Source organism: Nelumbo nucifera, chromosome 5 (assembly GCF_055504915.1).
Source record: "Nelumbo nucifera cultivar China Antique chromosome 5, China Antique-T2T, whole genome shotgun sequence".
In the NCBI taxonomy this organism is placed as follows: domain Eukaryota; kingdom Viridiplantae; phylum Streptophyta; class Magnoliopsida; order Proteales; family Nelumbonaceae; genus Nelumbo; species Nelumbo nucifera.
In genome coordinates, this window is record NC_142653.1 from 12,903,025 (window position 1) to 12,925,694 (window position 22,670).

General features: G+C 37.1%; 1 protein-coding gene across 1 annotated transcript; it reads left to right on the forward strand.

The window, feature by feature from the left end:
• The first annotated feature begins 1,146 nt into the window (after positions 1-1,146).
• On the forward strand, positions 1,147-21,654 carry LOC104605415 (2-oxoglutarate (2OG) and Fe(II)-dependent oxygenase superfamily protein). The gene is made up of 6 exons (XM_010270174.3): positions 1,147-1,687; positions 1,922-2,506; positions 17,845-17,930; positions 20,557-20,867; positions 21,006-21,077; positions 21,185-21,654. Exons 1-6 carry the CDS (start codon positions 1,519-1,521, stop codon positions 21,471-21,473), a joined length of 1,512 nt encoding a protein of 503 aa, XP_010268476.1. The 5' UTR covers positions 1,147-1,518; the 3' UTR covers positions 21,474-21,654.
• The last annotated feature ends 1,016 nt before the right edge of the window (positions 21,655-22,670 follow it).

Here is a 22,670-nt window from a genome sequence, read left to right on the forward strand (position 1 = left end):
TATCTGACAGATATTGAAAATTAATATTTGAATTAGAATCCGATTAAATATTCGAATATTCGATTTGAATCGAATTTGATTAATTAATTATTTTAGGTAATTGATAAATATATAAAATAAATATTTTATTGATATAAAGTATATAAATATATAATTTATTTATATAACTTAATTATATATAAATTCTATAAAATATTTTATATATTATATATATGGATTAAATAATCGATCAGATTCAGATATTTATTGAATCGAATTAGATTATGACTAAATTTGAATCAGATTAAATATTCAATATAAATAAAATATCCAAATTTGAATGATTAGATATTCAAATTATTCGAATTCAATTTGATAATGTCAAATATCAAATTCGAAATCAAATTTTTGAATACTATTGACAAAAAAATAGAGAGCTAGAAGCGGATGAGAGTAGGTACCGTGCTTTTATATATACCTACAGGTGTGTCGTCGTGCTCTCAGGTCGACTTCAACCGAGATTCCATGACCAAGGCGCTCTTCGTACGGAGGAGGTTAAGTTAAGCCTAACGTTCGTCACATGTTTCTCGTTGTTCGAGGTCAGCAACATACGTTATAGTCTGCCTCCTTGGCGAATGGCAACGTGCCACGTCTCTATTCTCTACATTGGCGAAGTAACATCCACGTTAGCGACTATGTGGCAGTTCAATCAGGGTGAGATATGTGATATATGCCATTAACATCTACGTTAGCCACTACGTTTGTCTTCATCTTTTTTTACATTGTTGAATTAATGAATTTGGTTAAGAGGCATTCCGTCTTATAACTTATTAATCTTAAAAAAATAAAAATGAGACTATTAAGATTTAATATGTAAAATTATGATATTATAAAAAATAATTATACAGAATATTTTACTCCTATAGCGAAGGATATTTGTTTCATAAAAAAGAATATCCATTTATTTCGACCTCACAAAATTTTACTTTATTATATAGTTGTAACAATAATATTGAGAGAATTAGTGCCAATACAAGGACGACAAATATTCTTATTTATTTTTTACAGTCCGGACGTGAAGCCATGGAAAGTATATTTAGTTGGAATAGGAAAATGAAATTATTGTTTTTTGATATATTCTTTTCGTGGTGAGATAAAATCCGAATAAGGAAACTTGCTACAGAATTCTGGTAACTGGTAAGGGCGTTAGGGCCAAACAGCCGTTTTTGGCTTGCTGGGCTGGGACTAACAAGTAAGCAAGTTTGAAGGTCTGAAGCAGTCACACCATCCACCTGTCTCCTGGACGGGCGGGGTCTTTTGCTCGTCTCGTCGTCGGGTTTTTGTTTCCTCAACTGGCATCTCTCAACCGAGTAATCCACCACCACAGAGCGCGACTGACTTTTTCTCAATTCTCACAAGTCACAACCTCACTACGTTTAATCATCTCATCCTCATCGGCGATTCTCCTTCGCACTTTTCGTTGTCTTGTTCTTTGATTCGACCCCAACAGACAGACAGCCAGACTTACTGACGGAGACGATGAACGATCTTCCAGATCGAATGGACGATCCCTTCATCCGAAACTATCAAACCTCAGAACTGCAGATCGCAGCCGAGTTTCTCACGACTTGGCTTCCCTTCCTCACCAGAGATCTCTGCCCCAATTGTACTCACATCCTTTCCGATCGTGTCCGTTCTATCGATCCAGGTACAATCTTTCCTTGATTCTCTACTTGTTTTCCCTTGTCTCTCAGTCGAAATTAGGTGACTTCACTTCCATGTATCTAATTTTACGGTTCATTTGTGAATTGTTATTACGCGCGGCAATTAGTTTTTTTTTTTTTTTCTCCTTCCTATTTTAAAAACCGACACTAGTCTGTTTGTTAACCATGTTCTAGTTCTCTGACTAGAGTTTTTGGTGCTGATTGATTTTGGATTGTAGAGCTTTCTGCTGATCCCGAGCACTCACACTCGGACGAAAATCTTGCTAATTCCAATCCAACTCAGCCGGAATTGCACGAAAAATCCCACGATAATCATGATGATTGCGACAATCATTCGCTCGGGAGCTGGAAAGATGGAGACAACGGATGGTCAGAACATATTGAAGATGTCTCGTCGAATGGAACGCCATCCGAGCCTGCAATAATTACTACTCCAACTGCACGCATGTCTTGGGCCGATATGGCACAAGAGGACGAGCTCGAGGAAGAGGAGGGGGAGGACGTAGAGAAAGAAGGAAACAAGCATTCTTCGGGGACTGAAAGTCTTCCACCGGAGAAGGTGGAGTTAGGATCCAACGTGCAGAGAAAGCCTTCTTTGTCAAGGGAGCGAAGAGAGTACCTTAGATTTATGAATGTCCAGAGGAAGAAGGATTTCATTTGCCTGGAGAGAATCAACGGAAAGATTGTTAACATTCTTGATGGTCTTGAGCTTCACACTGGTGTTTTCAGTGCTGCAGAACAGAAGAGGATAGTTAATTTTGTATATGTCCTCCAAGAGAAGGGAAAGAAAGGAGACTTAAGAGGTAATTAAACTCTCTTCCTGGTAGATAGAAGTAACTTTTTCTTATGGTTCCCGAAACCGGTATCTTGTGCTATTAACATCCCACACGCCTCCGTAAAATGGTCAGTTTGATATATTTCCTAATGTCTTCATTATGATCTATCTGAAAGACTGAATATGGTTTGCTCATGAAAATCATACTTTAATGTGTCCGCATGAAGTGCCTGGTTTGAGGATTCTGTGACAGTCTTGTGCTAGCCGTGGCCTTTGATGCTTGTGGTAGTTGTGTGTCGAATATGTTAGATAGCTCACTTATCTTGGCATTCCTTGACTGACATTCATTGGATCTTTGAAATATGTTTGGATTGAGGATTTAAAACATCAGAATTGGTGAAATTTGACATGAGTCACGCATGCACTTTTTTGTAGGCCAAGTGAAAGTTTATTTTCTTTACTTTTTTATGTACAAGTGAAGAAAGTAATTTATAATTGAAAAGGTGCATTACTTGTCTCCCCAATCAAGTATTGTTCCTATATTTAAGAACAAAGACAATATATATAAGTTGTAATAACTATCAGGGGATTAAACTCACGAGCCACACTTCGAAACTTTTGGAAAGAACAATTGAGCAAAGGTTATGACATGAAACAAGTATATGACAAACCAATTTGGGTTTATGATAGGGAGATCAACCATGCAAGCTATCTTTCTTTTGATACGATTGATAAAAGAGTTTAGAGAGAAGGGGAGAGATCTTCATATGGTGTTCTTTGATTTAGAAAAGTATATGACAAAGTCCCTAAAGAGATAGTGTGATAGATTTTAGAAAAGAAAGGGATTCCAAATAGGTATATAGACCTAATTAAGGATATATATATATATATATATATATGTTGATAGTATACATGTTGATTGAACCCTAGCAAATAAGAAAAATAATAAAAAGAAACTAGTAAGGTTGTCTATACACTATTAAGCTCTTAGAAAGTATTTAGGAGAGACATCAGTTTACTAGTAAGGATAACTTTTATTGCAAAAGAAAGGGGAAGGATGTAAAAAATCTTTAGCAAGGTTGTCTGCACACTATTAAGCTCTTAGGAAGGTCTTTGGAGATACGATGTTTTCTTAAATGAAATCAAAGAGATTTCAACAAGAGTTATTTGTAGTATCTTATTTCATATGATAGCAGGTTTTTCTTGTATCTTTTGGGTAACAACAACAGACATGTGCTCAGTGGTTGGTTTGGTTTTTCATTTGAGTGGTAGCATGTTCATGTTTGATTAGTGAGTCACAAGGAAGTGTTGTGACAATGTGAAGCCATCACTCTACATGTTAAGGTACCTTGGTATTACCTAATTGCCATAGGTAATATTCTTGAAGTAGTCTTTATTTTTTTATATGACAGTGGGTTATTCTTGTATCATTTGGTGTAACAATAGCATACAAGCTTTAACTGGGTTATTTGGTTTTAAATCATTCATGCCTTATCCCAACTTTATGGCTTGGCTACATGAATCTTGTTTTACCAATCCGTTCTATTTAAAGCTATTTCCCCTATTAAATTATTAGTGCTTAAATCGGTTCTTACTACTTCTACCCATTTCTTTTTTGGTCTACCTCGAGCTCTTCTAGCCCCTTCAATGTGTAACAAATCACTTCTTCTAACTGGCGCAATTGGTGCTCTTCTATGCACGTGCCCAAACCAAACCATCTTAATTTACTCTCTCTCTTTCTCATATTTTATCACCTATTGGAGCTACTCCTAGGTTCCCACGGGTAACTTCATTTCTAATCCTATCATTTCTAGTTTTTTTCCTCTCACCCATCTTAGCATTCACATTTCTGCCACATTCATTTTTTGGACATTTTGTTTCTTGATTTCCCAACACTCTGCTCCATACAATGTAGTTGGCCTTACAACTATTTTATAGAGTTCCCCTTTTAATCCAAGTGGTATTTGCCTATTACATAAAAGTCTAGATGCACCCTTCCATTTTGCCCATCTTGTTCAATTGATAGTAGCATATTTGTGTTTTATTGGATGGTTGTAAGAAATTGTTGTGACTATGTGAACTCATCAAAACAAAATCACCCAAGCATGGATTCATTGATTGATTTGGTTTATTCTTTTGATCTATAGCATGTCCACGTTGTTTTGAAGGCCATAAGAAAGTATTATCATTACGTGAACTCATCATACTACATATTAGGCTATCTTTGAATTTCTTGATATTCTTAGTAAGGTAGTGGACTCTAGAAATAGTCTCTATTTTTTCTTATGATAGCAGTTAGTTCATGTATCACTTGGGGTAGCAACAAGTATGCACTCATCGGATGATTTGGTATTTCATTTGATTGATAGAATGCGTGTGTTTTATTTGAATCATTGTTTAAAATGTCCCTAGTTTCCCTAATATTTCCACGACCTATTTCCATTTCCATGGGTAGCGACATGAAATTTTGCTGGAATCGACATTTCCCCAATAAACACTACCAACACTATGTGGAGTACAAGAGATAGTTTCCATGACATATTTCCATTTCCACTTCCATGGGTAGCAACATGAAGCTTTACTGGAATTAACATATTCCCCATTGAACACTACCAATACTATGTGGAGTACAAGAGATAGTATTATAACATAATTTGGTAACAATATTGTATGTTTGTAAAGTAGCAAGTTATTGTCCACCTAACTTATATGATTACCACTTTGACCTAACTCAATATTCATTTCAAATATAAAGTTAAATATTAGATTTTGTTTGTGTAATAGATTATTTGGTTAATCTATTACAACCATTTACATTTTCTATGAGTTCAAATTTGGCTTTAACTCATTCTATCATGAAGCTCCGAATCTTAAGGTTTATAGGGAAACTTTAGAATATACTCTTTTGTCTATAACCTTAGTTTTCTAGCTTTGTTTAATGATTTAGAATAAGATAATAATTTAAAAAGGTGTGCCTATGCTTCTTTTATCATTTCATAAAATAACATTTTATATTTTGCACATTTTACAAAGTTTCCACCATATCTATAATTTTTACAGTATTTCCATCTGATATTCCGACATTTCCAACATGTTTCTTATATTTGGATGACCGACATTTCCACTGACATCGGCATTTCAAACCTTGATTTGAATGTCACAAGAAAGTGTTGTGACCATGCAAAACTAATTGAAATCAAATCACTCAGTCATGCAGTCACAAGGTGATTTTGGTTTAAAATTGATTATTAGCATGTTCGTGACTTATTAAAGAGTCATAAGAAAGTGTTATGTCCACGCGAGCTCATCAAAATCAAATCACCCAAGCATGCATTCACTAGGTGATTTGGTTTTTCTTTTGATTGATAGCAGTTTAGTGTTTTATTGGAGAGCCACAAGAAAATATTGTGACCATGTGAACACATCACAACATATATTAGGTTACCTTGGCAGTTCTTAATTGTCATAGTAAGGTAGTAGACCTTAGAGGTAGTCTTTATTGTTTCATATGTTAGTAGGTTGTTTTTGTATCATTTAGGGTAGGGAAAAAGTATGCATTCACCGAGTGATTTGATTTTTCATTTGATTGTTAGTATGTTTGTGTTTTGTTGTGGGGTTATAAGAAAGTGATGTGGCCCTGCAAGCTCATTGAAACTAAATCACCTAGGCATGCACTCATTCGATGATTTGTTTTTTCATTTCATTAATAGCATGCTTGTGTTTCATTGGAGGGTCACGTGAAAGTGTTGTGGTTGTGTGAATTCATTGTTCAACATGTTAGACTACCTTGGTATTTCTTCACCTAGGCATGCACTCATTCAATGATTTGTTTTTTCATTTCATTAATAGCATGCTTGTGTTTCATTGGAGGGTCACGTGAAAGTGTTGTGGTTGTGTGAATTCATTGTTCAACATGTTAGACTACCTTGGTATTTCTAAATTGTCATAGAAAAATAGTAGACTCTAGGCATATGTTAGCCGGTTATTAGTGTATCATTTGGGATAGTAATAGTAGGATGCATTCACTAGATAGTTTGGATTTTTGTTTGAGTAGTAACATGCATGTGTTTTATTTGAGGGTTGCAAGTAAGTATTGTGACCATGTGAACACATCGATACCAAATCATCTAAGCAAATACTCATTGGGTGATTTGGTTGATAACATACCATGTTTTATTGGAGGGTCAAAAAAAGTGTTGTGACCATGCGAACTCATTGGTCCACATATTAAGCTATCTTTCTATTTCTTGATTGTCAAAGGGAGTGGATCTTAGAGGCATAGTTTTCAAGGTTTTGAGACAAGGTTGCCTAGTTGCCTAGGTGATGGGTGGGTTATTTGAATAAAAACCATGAGTCCTAGTGTAATTTCTTAGGTTCCATAGCAAGCAACAACCATCTTTCGCTATTTATTGTCTATAATCTTCAAAAAAAAATGTATAAGCTTCTTTTGAAACATAGAAAATCAACATATTCATGAAAAATGGAATATAGAATAAAACTTTCAGAAAATAGAGGGGTGAGCCTCTATTTTTGACTATTAATAGTCACCTAGTTTAGTTGATAGGTTATTTTATACAAAAACCATGAATCCTAGGGTAATTTCTAAGGTTCCATGGCAAGAAGCAACCATCTTTTTCTATATATTGTCTATAATCTTCATAAGAAACATATAAGTTGCTGGGCTGAAAGTCAACCTCAATAAGAGTCAGATCATCCCAGTTGGTCAAGTGCCTAATTTGGAGGAGTGTGCCAGAGTGATGGTTTGTTGGGTGGATTTTCTTCCTGTGAAATATTTGGGGCTACCCCTTGATGCAAAATGCTCTTCGTCAACTATTTGGGATCTAGTAATTGAAAGATTGGAGAAAAAGCTCTCCTCTTGGAAAGGCAAAATATCTCTCTTTTGGAGGAAGATTAACTCTTTTAAGAAGTACCCTCTCTAATCTTCCCACCTATTTCCTATCTCTCTTCCCTATCCCAGCTAAGGTGGCTAAGAGATTGGAGAATCTACAAGGAAATTTCTTGTGCAGACTGCAGGGGTTGGGAAGAAGAAAAGAAGGTTCACCTTGTCAACTGGGAGCAGGTTTGCCTCCCTTTGGAGGAAGATGGACTAGGTTTAAGGAAACTTAAGGTCTCTAATTTGGCTCTTCTTAGTAAATAGATTTGGAGATTTGCCTCAGAAAGAGGAGATTGGCGGAGAAATCTGATAGCTGCCAAATATGGGGTGGAGTGGAGTACTGGAGATCTTGGGACCCTCTCCAAAACTGGGGCTGTTCAATTTGGAAAGGCATAATGAAAATTTTTTCCATTTTCAGAGAGGGTTTAAGCTTCAAAGTAGGCAGAGGTGACAAAATCAGATTTTGGAAGGATCCTTTGTGTTTGGAGAACTCTTTGTTTGAGTACTTTCCCCTTCTGTTTCAGTGTGCTACTAACCAAAATGCTTTGGTTGCTGAGTCTTATACCATCTCGGGTAATGCTGTGACCTGGATCCCCCCCAGTTCAGAAGAAGGCTCTTTGATTGGGAAATGGATGAGATCTTGAGCCTGCTGGAAACACTTCAAGCTCAGAGTATTGACTCTAGTTGGGAAGATGAATGGAATTGGAAGTGGAGTATAGAGCTACTTCTTAGTCAAATCAATAGGGTGAGCATTATTCGTTTAAAACCAAAAATTTCGGTTTCGGTTTTTTCGGTTTTTGGGTAATTTGGTTCGATTAATTCGATTTTTAGGGATTTTGGTTTTCGGTTTCAGTTTTGGTTTTCAGAGTTAGAAATTCAATTAACCGAAAAAGCCAAATTAACTGAAGTTCATTATATAATATGTAATATATAATATACAATATGTAATATTTAATATATAATATGCTATTATATATTAATATATTATATATAATGTATTATAATGAAATTCAACTTCATAATATATATAATAATATATATTATATATATTAATTAAATTCGGTTTTTAACCAAAATAATAAAAAACTGAACCAAAAATTTTGGTTTCGGTTATTTCAGATTTCTTGTAATTCGGTTTCAGTTTTCATTTTTATTTCGGTTTTTAAAATTTCGGTTTATTCAGTTTGGTTTTTAAGCGAATAAACCAAATGCTTAATGGCCCTCAAGCTTAGCAGCAGTTCAGGTGCAGTGAGCTTTCCAAGTAAGCAGGTTTGGAACCCAATCAGCCCCTCAAAAGTCAATTTCCTGGTCTAGACTATGGCCCTGAATAAATGCCTGTCTAGAACCAACTTAGAAAGAAGAGGTTTGCAGATTTCAGATATTTCTTGTGGTCTTTGTGGGTTACAACCTGAATCCACAGACCATCTTTGTATTCATTGTCCAGTTTCTGCCCAGGTGTGGGATCATTTTTTAAATGCCGTGGGGATTTGCTGGGTCATGGCGAAGTCTTTGAAGGATTTTCTCTGCTGTTGGAAGATTAGAAATCTGAAGAAAAGAGGAAAATTGGTGTGGAGAACTATCCCGGCTGCTGTCCTTTGGTCCATTTGGACTGAAAGAAACAACAGAATCTTTTGTCATAAAGTGAAAAGTCTAGAGGAAATAGTGCATTGTGCAGTCAGTAAATTGCTCTCCTGGATTTCTATCAATCCAGATTTCAAACACTCTGGTCTGTCTCTTTCTAGACAGGTTTCTGCTTGTATCTTCAATATTTTTCAATAAAATTACCTTACCATTTAAAAAAAAAAAGTATAAGCTTCTTTCGAAACATAAAAAATCAACATATTCATGAAAAAAATGGAAGAAAGAATCAAAATTTCAGAAAATAGAGGGGCTAAGCCTCTATTTTTGTCTTAGGAAAAGAAGAAAAGGAAAGGAAGGGTGAAAGAAGTATATGATGATGAAAATAATCAATGTGGTGAATGTTGATTGGATAAGATTTTGGGTTCTTCCATGTTTATCAGTTCAAGTTTTGAAGTCTTCACGGGTTCAAGGCAATATACATGTTGATTGAATCATAACAAATGAGAAGATTAATAAAAAGAAACTATTATACTTCAACCAAATAATTTAGTTTAATAATGTCTATTTTATTATTATTATAATAATCTCAAAAAGTTAAGAATATTAGAGTATCCAAGAGCACTGTGTAAGAATATCTTGGCGATAAAGCGAGGTGACCCTCCATTAGCGCCTTATCGCCTAGGTGCCCATCTAGGCATATCCTTGACAACTATGTGCAACTCAGTTGGGGTGAGGTCAACCTTGAGTTTAGCCTAAGGGTTTATACATTATTCATGAAAGGTACCAATTAAGGGTCATTGTGTTGTAGTCTGTAGAGTGGACACATTGTAGGGGGCATTAACATTGCTTAGCTACAAAACCACCTCCATTACCCCCATATAAATCTACAAGTTACTCCTATGCATTGGCATGGTTTCTTTTTATAGCATATGTTTAAAGTAGCTAATCTTTATGGATTGGTAGAAGATTTGGGCTTTGATCATTTACTTAATGCTATCATCTTCAACAAGTCTCTTTAAAAGGAGGAATTTGCATATCGAACTTCAGCTTTACTTGAATTAAAAACTACCAAGGTCCCAAACTTCAAAATTCTACTTTCAAAAAAAAAAAGGAAAGAAAATTGCAAGCACCATTGTACTTGATCAGTGCTCTACAAAGGTGTTAATGGTTCGGTTAGCACTGGTTCAGTTCTAGGTTAGAAACAAGAGTGAAAAAGTAGAGAAGGAGAGAAAGAGAATAGAGAGAAATGGCTAGAGAGAAAAATCACCCTCTCCTAGCTGACCACCTTCTTATTTATATGTTTTGGACTTTGATGTACAAAGACTCTTATGTCCCTAACTAAGTATGGGATACATAATTTAAACTAAGATAAAAGGGACAATGCAACTTCTAATAACAAAATATAAAGACTAAAATACTCTCTTGACTGCTGACACTAACACTCCTCAAGCTGGTGAGTATATGTCATATAATCCCAATTTGTTACACATGTAATCAACTCTTCCTCGATTCAACCCTTTTGTAAACAAATCTACCCACCGATTCCTTGAATTCACATGTGTTGTACTTATCATCTACATATACCAGTAACAAAATCTTCCTAGCTTCATACTCATAGCTGAATGCGGAGTGGTCAACTTACACTGCTTCATACCAAAGTCTTTTGCTACTTCATTGAATCTACCAAACCAAGCACGTAGAGATTGTTTCAGCTTGTAGATTGCTTCCTTAAGTTACCGTAACTAACCATCCTCCCCTTGAGCAACAAACCCTAGTGGTTGCTCCATATACAACTCTTCAAAAAGATCACCATGTAAGAACATTTTTTTATGTCAAGGTGAAATAGAGGCTAGTTATGCATTGCTGCTAAAGATATCAGAACCCAGACATATCCAATCTTGGCAACTGGAGAGAAAGTTTCTATATAGTTGACTCCATACAACTGTGAATAACCTTTAGCAACCAATCGGGTCTTCATCCTTTTTATCCTGCTATCTGGTAAGTGCTTGACAGTGAAGTGTTTTAAAAGCGCAAGGCGCAAAAAAGGCAGCATGGGTCAATTTGCGCGTGAGGCATGCACCTTTTTGAAGCAAGGAGCAAAAATACAAAAAATGCTAAAAAAAGTAAAAAAAATGTCAGAAAATTAAAAAAAGCCAAAAAATATTAAACATAATATTAATAAAAAATATAAGCCTAAAATTTAAAATAATATTTTAAAAAACCTATTATCTATAATTAAAATACATAAACATAAGATGTAAAACATATTCAAATGAGAATTTAAAAATAAAATCAAACATATAAAACATTTTCAAGCATGTAAAAACTCTATTCTCTTTTTTCATTCAATTGCATTACTTCAATTAGCTAATGTAATGTAAAACATATTAAATTCCTGATTCTACAAGTCACCTTTGTTCCACGCCCCTCGAGGCAAGCCCAAACAAGTCCATGTTAGGTCTTAAATTCTTAGTTTTTGCACAAAAAATAATGATTTTATAGTTTTAATTGCTTTTTAAGAAGACATTTTATTAGGATGAATGATGAACAACATTACCAAATTGGAGGTTCTCAGAGCTCCGGTAAGACCTAACATGGACTTGTTTGGGCTTGCCTCGAGGGGCGTGGCACGGGCGCCCCCGGCCCAGTCGTTGCGTTCAAAAAATGCAAAAATGTGTCAAATTTTCAAAAGGTGCACGCCTGGGCTGAGGCGCAAGGCGCATCAGGTGTACGTCTAGGCGCACTAGGGATGTGCCTTTTGAAAAGGCTGCACCTAGGACCTAGGCAAGGTGCATACCCTGAAATGTGCCTTGCCTGTGTGCCTAGGCGCGCCTCAGGTGTGCCTTTTAAATCACTGTCACAATGTATGCCCACTTATATCCTAAAACATGCTTACTAGGAGGGAGAGTGGTAAGCTCCCACTGTGATTATGTGCGAGTATAGATAGTTCCTCTTGGTGCCACTCAAGGGAGGCAATAGCTTCCTAGACATTTTTAGGAATATAATCAAAGGATAAAAGGGAAACAAACGTGCGATGAGAAGCAGAGAGGTGGGAAACAAAAAACATAATTAGAAATGGGATTAGAAGTAGAATTGTGTTTACCTTTGTGCAATGCAATGGGGAGATCAAGGTCAAGAGGAGGAGAAACAACTATTGGATCCATCGACGAAGAAGGGCCTGGGGGAGGAGCCGGTGCTCGTTTGCGAGTAACTTGCACTAGAGGAAATGAAGGTTGGGACACAACTAGAATTGTAGGGATGGGGTCCTCAATTGGAATTGGAAGAAGAAACACTGGAGGTGAGGGAGGAACATCAAGACTAGTAAAGAAGGGAATGGATTCAAAGAAAGTGACATCTAGACAAACAAATGAATGTTGGGAATTAGGATTTAACATTTATACCCTTTTTGGGTTCTAGAATAGCCAAGAAAGATACATTTTGTAGCATGTGCATCCAACTTGTCCATCCTAGGCCCTAGATCATAAACAAAATATACACAACCAAAAACTCTAGGAGTAAGAGGAAAAGGAGATAGAGTAGGAAATAAGACCGAGAACAAAGAATGACTTTTAAGGATAGACATGGGCATCCGATTAATGAGAAAACATGATGTAAGTACGACATCACTCCAAAACCATCTGGGAACATTCATTTTGTGCATAATGGACCGAGTATTTTCAAGTAAATGTCGGTTCTTCCTTTCAACCATCCCATTCTGTTGTGGTGTGTAAGTATAGGAAGTTTGATGAATTGCACCATGTTGCTCCAAATATTGCTGAAATGATGTAGAGAAATATTCCTTGCCATTATTAGAACAAAGAATTTTAATTTGAACACCAAATTGAGTATGAATTTCAGCATGAAATTTTTGGAAAATAGAGAACAATTAACATCTTTCTTTCATAAGATAAAGCCATGTCATCCTTGAACAATCATCGACAAAAATTACAAAGTACTTGTAACTATTATACGACACAATTTTATTTGAACCCCAAACATTTGAATGGACCATAGAAAAATGACTCAAAACCCGACTATCGACTATAGGACCAAGGGAACTTTGTGGTGTTTCTCATACTGACACGACTCACAATCCAAAGAAAAAATATGATTCAATGATGGAACAAGTAACTTGAGTGCCTTGAGAATTACCAAGCCTTCAATTCCACTAAAGAGGAGTGAGAGAAGATTGGAGTGCTACTCTTGGACCACTTCCACTACCATCAAGGTAATACAATCCACTAGTTTCATGCCCTCCACCAATCTTTGTCCTCGTCTTGAGATCCTGAAAAACACAAGAAGAGGGGTAAAAGTTGATAGAACAATTAAGAGACTCAATAAATCTATTAACAAATATGGATTAAATGGGAATTTGGGTACATATAAAATAGAGGATAAAGATAAAGATGTAAGGTCAACATTTCCAACACCACAAATAGGAGAAGTAGAATCATTAGCTAAGGTAACTATTTGGGATGTGGAAAACACACCTGGAGTCTCAGCCATATGATCGAAAGCTCTGGAGTTGATAATCCAATGTGAAGGTTTGGATAACAAACAAGCCATACTTGAGTGGGTAAGGGTAGTTGTGTTCTACTATGAGGAAGCCTGAAGAAACCTTTCGTACTCATCACGTGGGACACTCACCATTTCTTTCCCAGATACACTTGTAAATGTAGAAGGTTGGTTAGCTTGTTGGTTCTCACTAACTGCACCACTGCCACTTGTTACAACATGATTAGCCCATATAGAGGGTGGCCTATGTAAATCATAATAGAAATTAACAGTATGTCCCTCCATTCCACAATATGTGCACTTCTTAGGACCATTGCTACATCTTCTACCATGAACTCCCCCTAAATCTCGACCTCCACTACGTCCACTAGTACAACTCCCCCTCTTGCCACTACAAAAGCAGACCTGTTAGAGATGGTATGGCATTCTAAAGGTCCAACAGAGATTCTACAAGGTCGGGTAAACAGCTCCTCAAGAGAGAGAGGAGTACAACCACCTAATATTTGTGCTCTAATTGGCTCATATTCAGATTTCAATCCCACTAAAAACCTGGTCACATCAAGTTGTTCCCATTGCTGCTGAATTTTAACATTTGATGTCAAAGGATGATACACATTAAGCTCATTTTGAAGTTTTTCTCATAGTAGCATAATATTCCTCTAAGCTTTGATTTTCCTGTTGTAGATTAAAGTACTCTTGATAAAATTGATATACTCTTCTAGTATTATCTTATATAGAATAGAGTTTTTTAGCATGGTCCCAAATCTCCTTGGCTGTATCTAAAAGTATAAAGTTCACATAATTTTGGGCTCCATGCTCCACAACCAAGTTATAATTTGTGCATCCTCTTGTTCCCACTTACTACACCCCTAAGATTTAGCTGAGGATTTTTCCTCTCTCACATGTTTTACCTTCTTCTTGGCTCTAAGAAAAACTTCTACTGACTTAGCCCACGGGACATAATTCTTACCATTTAATTTGATGGATGTCATCTGCACATTCAGGTAATTGGGGGGAATCATAACACTAGATTTACTGTCACTACTATCTCCTGTTGTTGCCATTGGTTGAAGAGAATAAGATCTTCAATCACCAATATCACACCATACTATTCAGCACTCACTACACCATACTACCAGTAGTCAATTGTTGCCAGAATACACACTGTCACAGGTTTCAGCAACAAAATTTACTGCTGTCACACACATTCAGTCACCAAGGGGAAAGAAAAAGTCACTCGGTCACTCCCTACACATACCTGTTGATAAATGCTGCTAAAGGATTGAAGTCCACTCCTAATGGGGTTAAAACACCATGCCAACAACAAGATACGAAGGCCTGTTCACATCTGTTCACCAACCAGCCCTCTTCAAGTCATCTAGTAGTGGGTTTCTAACATCCCACTGAAACAAACACTGCAACAACTACCGGAGGCATGATTACCTCCTAAACAGAAAAATGACCAACCGTTTTTTGGTCCCTTCTTGATCCTTGAAGTGCGTGATGAGATATCCTCAAAAAATTGGGCTGATAGGTGATGCCAAGAAAAAAAGATTGTCTGATTTCTGGACTGATTACCAGAGTTCTGATACCATGCTAATGGTTTGGTTAGCACTGGTTCAGTTGGTCAGAAACAAGAGAGAAAAAGTAGAGGAGAGTAAGAGAAGAGGAAGAGAATAGAGAGAAATGGCTGGAGAGAAAAATCCCTAATTAAGTATGGGACACATAACTTAAACTAAGATAAAAGGGACAATGCAACTTCTAATAACAGAATATAAAGACTAAAATACCCTCTTGAGTGCCAACTCTAACACTTGCAAGAAATCCCCTTTAAAAATCCTTGGGTGCAAGAATCTAGTAAGACACCTGTACCTTATCTTGAAGGTTGGACAAGAGTGCTTCTTTCGAAGTGGTATTAGATACATCATGTTCTCATAGTTAAGATTGGATAACTCTCTCCAAAGGTAGAAACTGAGAATAATGCAGTTATACATGTGCTTTAAATTTGGAGATATAGTAACTTAACTGTCTTCCACCCCCACCCAAAAACAAAAAAGAAAGATCCTGAAGATTTGGCAAGGAACTTTGGTTCATTTCAAGTTAATACTTAGTATTATCCACATCAAAACACTATAAGTTAAACTTAATACAAGGGTGCTTCATCTTACCATGTTTATATAATATCAATTAATAAATGCAAAATTAACAAAAACTTCTATACTAGTAACATATTTAATTTCATCAAAAAGTTTTGAATTTGGAAGACTAGACATCTAATCACCAATAAAAAACGGCTGGACATCTAATCTTAGAGCTAATATAACTAATGACAACATAAATGTTTTAAAATGCATAGGCGTGACATGAGGTATTCCACTATCCTGAGGTGTAGTGCGTAGGCCTTCCAAACACATTTTTTAATTAATAAACAATTAAAATAAATGGAAAATAAGAAAAATTGTGAAGTTTATTTTTGCAACTTCTAACAATAGAACTGTCACTTTCAAATATAAATCTAATAAGCATGATCCATTACCCTGCCCTTATATTTTGTTTTTTTTTTTAATACAAATTTTGTTGAAAGGGTGACACATATGAGGTCTACCCCTTTTATATAGAGGTGCAGTAGAAGTGCACACTTTATTTAATGCATATACTTTTCTTTGAATCTCTATATGAGGTCCATGTCTTGTATGTTTCCATTCATATTTATGCTCTGGGCATTTTGTCAATGCTTCTGTGGTGACGCATGCCTCCAGGTATTTTGTCGTTGCTTCATGTGGAGGCATGCCTCCCATGCTTTTTGAAAGACTGGACAAAAGTTCATATCAAATGTTGTTATATAAACAGGAATCTTCTATGAAGTTGAGAAATTAGATCTTACTGTGTAGTTTGAAAGTACCTTTTTGGCTTTTCCACATGATGGTCAAAGCCAATATATGGCGACTAACATAAAACTCCCAATTCCCAAACAATCTTCAGAACTGATGTAAGACACAGTTGGTGAAATTTGTTTTAGTCTAGTGTTGCAGGCATCATTTGGCACTTGTTTGCTGATCTTTGCTGTCTAACCTCTGGACCAACTCTTGGTTTGAGCACAAAAAAATCATATTTAATTGGATCCTAGCTACCTGATTAAAAACCTTGATCTAAACCAATGTTTTAAAACATGGAGGCATCATGTGAGGTGTTCCACTACTTGGAGGCATGAAGCATAGTTCAAAACGTCAGATACATAAGCCTCCTAGGCATGAGCCTCCTCAAGAAGAGGAGGGGGAGGATTTTATTTAATTTTTTTGGTTTCTTTCTGATGAAAGATTTCTAATGATGATGCAAAATGCTAGCTGAAAGGGGGTCTACCTCGCTTGGCTCTGCATCAGAAAGGTGTTTGGGAGGGGGGGGGGGTTTGGCGGTGGAGCCCCCAGTCCAGACTTCCTTTCCCTTAACTTTTCTCTCTGTATGAGAATGCGTCATACACATTATGTAAAATTTTTTATTCATTATTTCATGTTTTGTTGTTTATTTGGTTGCTGGGATTTATCCAGGAATTTACTAGATTTAGAGGGTAGATGTGGAAACATGTGATTCCAGTGAAAAATGGATGTATTCTAGAATAACCATCCCCCTCCCCAATAAGACAAAGGAAAAATGGTGGAAAGTTTGATAAAAAAGATCCACTGATCTCTGGCTTCTATTCATCATTGTTTTTAGACCCGAACAGCGAAATCCATGTGAGGAGCATATTTTCCAATACTTTTCCATCTTCCCCTTTCTAAACACAACCTAATGATACTTTGGCCATCAACTCATAAATGCTGACCTAAAGAGTAAACACTATTAAGCCCTAATATAGCAGCTTTGGGAGGCTTTGTTATAACTTATACCTGGTTCAACAGTCAATTCAGGGTAGACTCAGGTACTTGGGATCTTAATAATTTGATTGTCGAGGCAAAGATGTTGATATCTAACTTGGATGCTTGTTCAAGTAGAGTCTTGGGGGAGGGGAATCTGGGAGTTAATTTGTAATAACATGTGATTAAAGATATTGTGTATTTGCATAGCCTTGGGCTGTTTCTTATATTGTTCCTCATTCCCTTTATCTTGAAATTGAGGTTTTCACCTTTTTCTTTTAATGGAATAAATTTTCAGTTACTGACAAAAAAATATCATTGATTATCATAATCAATAGCAGTGGTATTTTTTTTATTGCATAATGACTTTTTGGTCATGGAATTGACTTCCGAAAATTTAAATGCCAGCATGTCTCTTAAGGACTTGTGTTTACTGTATCTTGAACATGGAAATGACTAGCATGGGTAAACGTTTTTGCCAAAATACAGTATAAATATATAACCCTATTCTGTATCTGCATGCAGAGCGTACATATACTGCACCACTGAAGTGGATGAGGGGCAAGGGACGTATGACCATTCAATTTGGATGCTGTTATAATTATGCTATTGTAAGCTGTCTATTACAAGGCTCTCAATACATTTGTGCAGAAATATTCAATTTGCCCTTACACTAGTGTAAAAGCCTCTTTGGGAGGGCTTAAGCTTAAATATACTGTTAGTAGCAGCTGGAAAGAGTCGGGCACATTTGGATCTCTTGGGTGCTCTTATCATTCAGAAATGCTAATGGTGGCATGAAAAGAAAGAATTTAATAAAAAGAAGAGTAAAAAGGGACACTTTTGTCTTATATGGAATATTTTAAAAGGAAAAGCACAGAGAACTGGGTCAATGCTACAAAAAGAAGCTTGAGGTGAGAGCTATTTAAGTGGCTGAATGACCTCCATTATTGGTTTTCATGGTTTTCATCAAATATTGCTTTTCAGATTTCCATGCAATGAAGTTCATGAAAGCCACAAAGCTGCAGGCATATAGCTCTCCCAAATTGGTACTAACTAACTAAATATGGTAATACCTAGTCTTCTCAGAGAAATTGGTTGAAACTCTTTGTGGAACTAAACCTTGTACATTTTAGACCCATTGTAGAAGATCTATGACCAACACCAGCTTGGTTGGATAATAATGGACAAACTTGGTTGGATATATACAACCACCAAAATAAATGGATCATTATTCAAAGAATATCATCCTTTTATTGACCATTCAAAAAGATCAAGTATCATGGTTGATTAATTTATTCAATCATATTGGATTTCTTGGATATAGTAGTTCTGGGCTAAATTCATCACCTATATTCAATGCCGCATTTTTTTATTTCATTTTTCTGTTTGGATATTCATGGGATTCTTTCTGGTGGATTGGTCTGAGCTTGCAACCACTTTGGTTGTAGTCTTGTAGTGTACATAACACTATTTTTTGGACTAATAACAATGCGGTGATGCTTTGGCTATATATGTATGCTGTTATGTCCCAGAAACTTGACACACAATTCTCAGACTCACAGCAGAATTCACACAACTAGAACATCAACAAAGGAACTGGTATTCATTTAGAAGAAAAGAAGAACATTAACAGTTGGTCGGTTCTTCGAGAGACCGCCGGCTCTCCCAATCACTCACAGTATTCTTCACTCAACAAAAGCCTATCTCCCCCATCCCCCAAAGCCCCTTCTTATACTCTTCTTACAACATAACTGACTCCCTCAATAAATGCCTAGCTGGCCAAGTTATAAATGCCCACACTCTTCTTATTCTTAACTGACATAGCTATAAATGCCTCAAGATTCTCCTTATTCCCTCCAGCCATAATTGCCCCCATGTTCAATTATTTCCCCCCTTAGCCGAAAGCTGACCTTTCCCCTTCCTGGCATATGTAAGGTTAATTGGGGGCTATCATTACCCGCCACCCAAAGTCTAACCTTGTCCTCAAGGTTAAAATGAGGAAATTGGTCTTGGAGCAAGTCAAAAGGCTCCCAAGAATCTTCAAAATCAGGTAGGCCCTGTCAATGAATAAGCACTTCCAAACCAGTAACTCCAGGCATAGTGGATGGACGCACACTGCACACTGATATGTCCCTGCACAGGCCAAGCAGCAGCATCACCCAATACACAGATGGTGTGTCTGCTTTGTCACCTCTTGAAGCATGTCTATTTCCTCAAGCTTTGCGTTTCCAACCTTCAGCCTCGCCATGATCATCCACAGCCATCCTGTCCCCTCCCTGCAAGGTGTGCACTGCCCACAACTTTCATGCTTGTAGAAGTAAGAGAGCCTAGCAATTGCTTCCACAATATCAGTTGACTTGTCCATCACAATCACAGCAGCTGTCCCTAAACCCGTTTGGACAGCCTTGAGTGCATCATAATCCATCAACACATCATCACATGTGTGCTTTGGAATCAGTGGAACAGAAGAACCCCCTGGTATCACCTCTTGAACGCTTCCTTCCAGAGACAAGATCTTCGAAAGTCCAGCTGTTATCTCATCACGTAAGCCATCCACTTCAGAATGCAGAGAAGTCAAGCGTTCTTCGAAACCCTCCACCTGCGATGCCACTTCCTTAGCTGTCACCATGGCCGAGGAAAGACGCACTCTGATACCACTGTTATGTCCCAGAAACTTGACACACAATTCTCAGACTCACAGCAGAATTCACACAACTAGAACATCAACAAAGGGACTAGTATTCATTCAGAAGAAAAGAACATTAACAGTTGGTCGGTTCTTCGAGAGACCGCCGGCTCTCCCAATCACTCACAGTATTCTTCACTTAACAAAAGCCTATCTCCCCCATCCCCCAAAGCCCCTTCTTATACTCTTCTTACAGCATAACTGACTCCCTCAATAAATGCCCAGCTGGCCAAGTTATAAATGCCCACACTCTTCTAATTCCTAACTGACATAGCTATAAATGCCTCAAGATTCTCCTTATTCCCTCCAGCCATAATTGCCCCCATGTTCAATTATTTCCCCCCTTAGCCGAAAGCTGACCTTTCCCCTTCCTGGCATACGTAAGGTTAATTGGGGGCCTATCATATGCATGGATACATTCTTTCTGTTTGTCTTTTAGTCAAGTTCCTAGATCTGAAACTATCAGCAGTAGAAAAGGGCATTGAAGAATTACATACATGTATTATTAAGAAAATAAAGCTCAATTTTACAACTTTTTATTCTGATGACAGGATAAAAATGGGAACCCACCAGGCATTCTTCGTGATGTAGCTGTAGATCCTATACCTCATCTTTTCAAGGTGATCATAAGGAGGTTGGTTGGATGGCACATTATTCCTCCTTCTTGTGTACCTGACAGTTGCATTGTCAACATCTATGAAGAAGGGGACTGCATACCACCTCATATTGACAACCATGATTTTGTACGTCCATTTTGCACAGTATCATTTCTTAGTGAGTGCAATATAATGTTTGGGTCCAGCTTAAAGGTTGTGAGCCCTGGCGAGTTTTCTGGTCCAATTGCAATTCCACTGCCTGTAGGGTAAGTAAGCTGAAACATATTAGTTTTGAGTTTGGCTGCATATATCATGCTTTTTCCCAACTTCCATTCATGATGGTAATAGAGTCTGCAACATGCTCTCCTCTTCCTTCAAAATTCATGATTTGTTCACTTTTTCAGGTCTGTACTTGTATTGAATGGAAATGGAGCAGACATTGCTAAACATTGTGTCCCGGCGGTTCCTACCAAAAGGTGTGTATTGATATGTTCAGGATAATGCCCTCTAATGTATTTGTGCTTGCATGACTGGATGATTATTTCTTATTTGATCTGCTTTTCTGTCCATTGTCTGCATTCAGGATATCAATCACATTCAGGAAAATGGATGAATCGAAACGTCCATTTGACTTCGTTCCTGAACCAGACTTGCAAGGGATCCAACCACTGCCCTATGATTTAGATGAGTCAAAGAAGTTGAATCCTTCCAAGCCACAGTCTCAGATGAAACGTCAGTCATTTGTAAGAGAGGGTTTTTCAGATAAAGAAAAGGCTTTTGATGGGAGAGGCACGGCTTCAGAGCCACGCCACCCTCGTAATCGGTCACAGCCTACAAATAGGCGAAGGGTTAGGGTGAGTTTGGGTAATTGATGGTGCATGCAAACTTGTTGCAGGTTATCCAACCCAAGTTTTTTTTTTTTTCTTTTTCTGTTGGAATTCCTTTCATGTATCATATATATTGGGTATGGAAAGAGAGGTTTGTCTGCGGCCTGTCAAACTTGTATTTTTGGGCATATTAATTATTATTTCTGTTGATTTTGTTTTATACAAAGAGGTAACTGAGGGCACCTAGTTAGTTATTGACATGTAGACGAGTAATGTAATGACCTTCAACTTCAAGTTCTTTTATCACAGTGTGAAGAACTGAAGACGTTTGGAAAAGAATCGTTTACTGGGCCTCTACTATCCATGTGGTGCACGTGCACCTGAAGATGATTAAGATCATTGATTTGGGCTATGTTTGGAACCAATGCCGTTTTCTGCAGGTTTTTTTTGAGAAAACTGTGGTGCATTGTTATGCCATCTTCTCAGAAAATGTTTTTTTCTTGTTTTGCCTGTGACCGTTGCTTGTTGCCATTATAGGTATTTTTGAATGCTACATCAGCTCAGCATACTTGAAAAGCAATCACACCTTTCCTGATTTTCAAGGTGTGGAATGAGAATGTTTTTTCAAAAAAACGTATAATCAAACAACAGGCTTGGTCTAAAAAAAGGATTTCAGACATGATGCTCATGTGGCACTGTTTTGCATCGGATCCAAACACTGGCTTTCTGAATATGCAGGACATTTTGACTGATTTAAATGCTTTTTATGGACAATAATACATTTGTTGTAGGATAGCGCAGTTGAACGTAAAATTTGAGCCTTCTAACCCAAATTCCGCGAAGAGATAGAAGAGAGCAACTTCAAATGCCCATATTTGTTGCCGGAAATCACCAAACTGGATGAGGTATGGGGGCTGATGTGGATTGTGGACTGAAGGATTAGATAACATCTTTTTCTTATACATTTGAAAAAGAGTGTCACGGTTGGAAAACAGAAAACTTCAAAATGACGAGTTTTTTTTGGGGAATCTATATATATACACCGCACTCGATTCTTACCACGGGGTTGATTTGCGGGTTCAACATGATATCTAATATGGATGGGTGGGACTCCATCCATGAACATTTCGGCATCTTATTTTTTTGACTCTTGATCAGTTACAGATTGAAGGGGTCGTCAACCAGAGCTAGGGTCCAGAGTGGTAAATAAAAAAGAAAAGGATATGAACTAAAGTAGTAAGA

What these genes read in the sequence shown, in the direction of transcription:
- LOC104605415 (XM_010270174.3), top strand. Translation starts at nt 1,519, where the DNA reads ATGAACGATCTTCCAGATCGAATGGACGATCCCTTCATCCGAAACTAT. An exon ending in AAAGAAAGGAGACTTAAGAG is followed by an intron (nt 2,507 to 17,844) that starts GTAATTAAACTC and finishes ATCTGCATGCAG; the next exon opens with AGCGTACATATACTGCACCA. An exon ending in GCAATTCCACTGCCTGTAGG is followed by an intron (nt 20,868 to 21,005) that starts GTAAGTAAGCTG and finishes TCACTTTTTCAG; the next exon opens with GTCTGTACTTGTATTGAATG.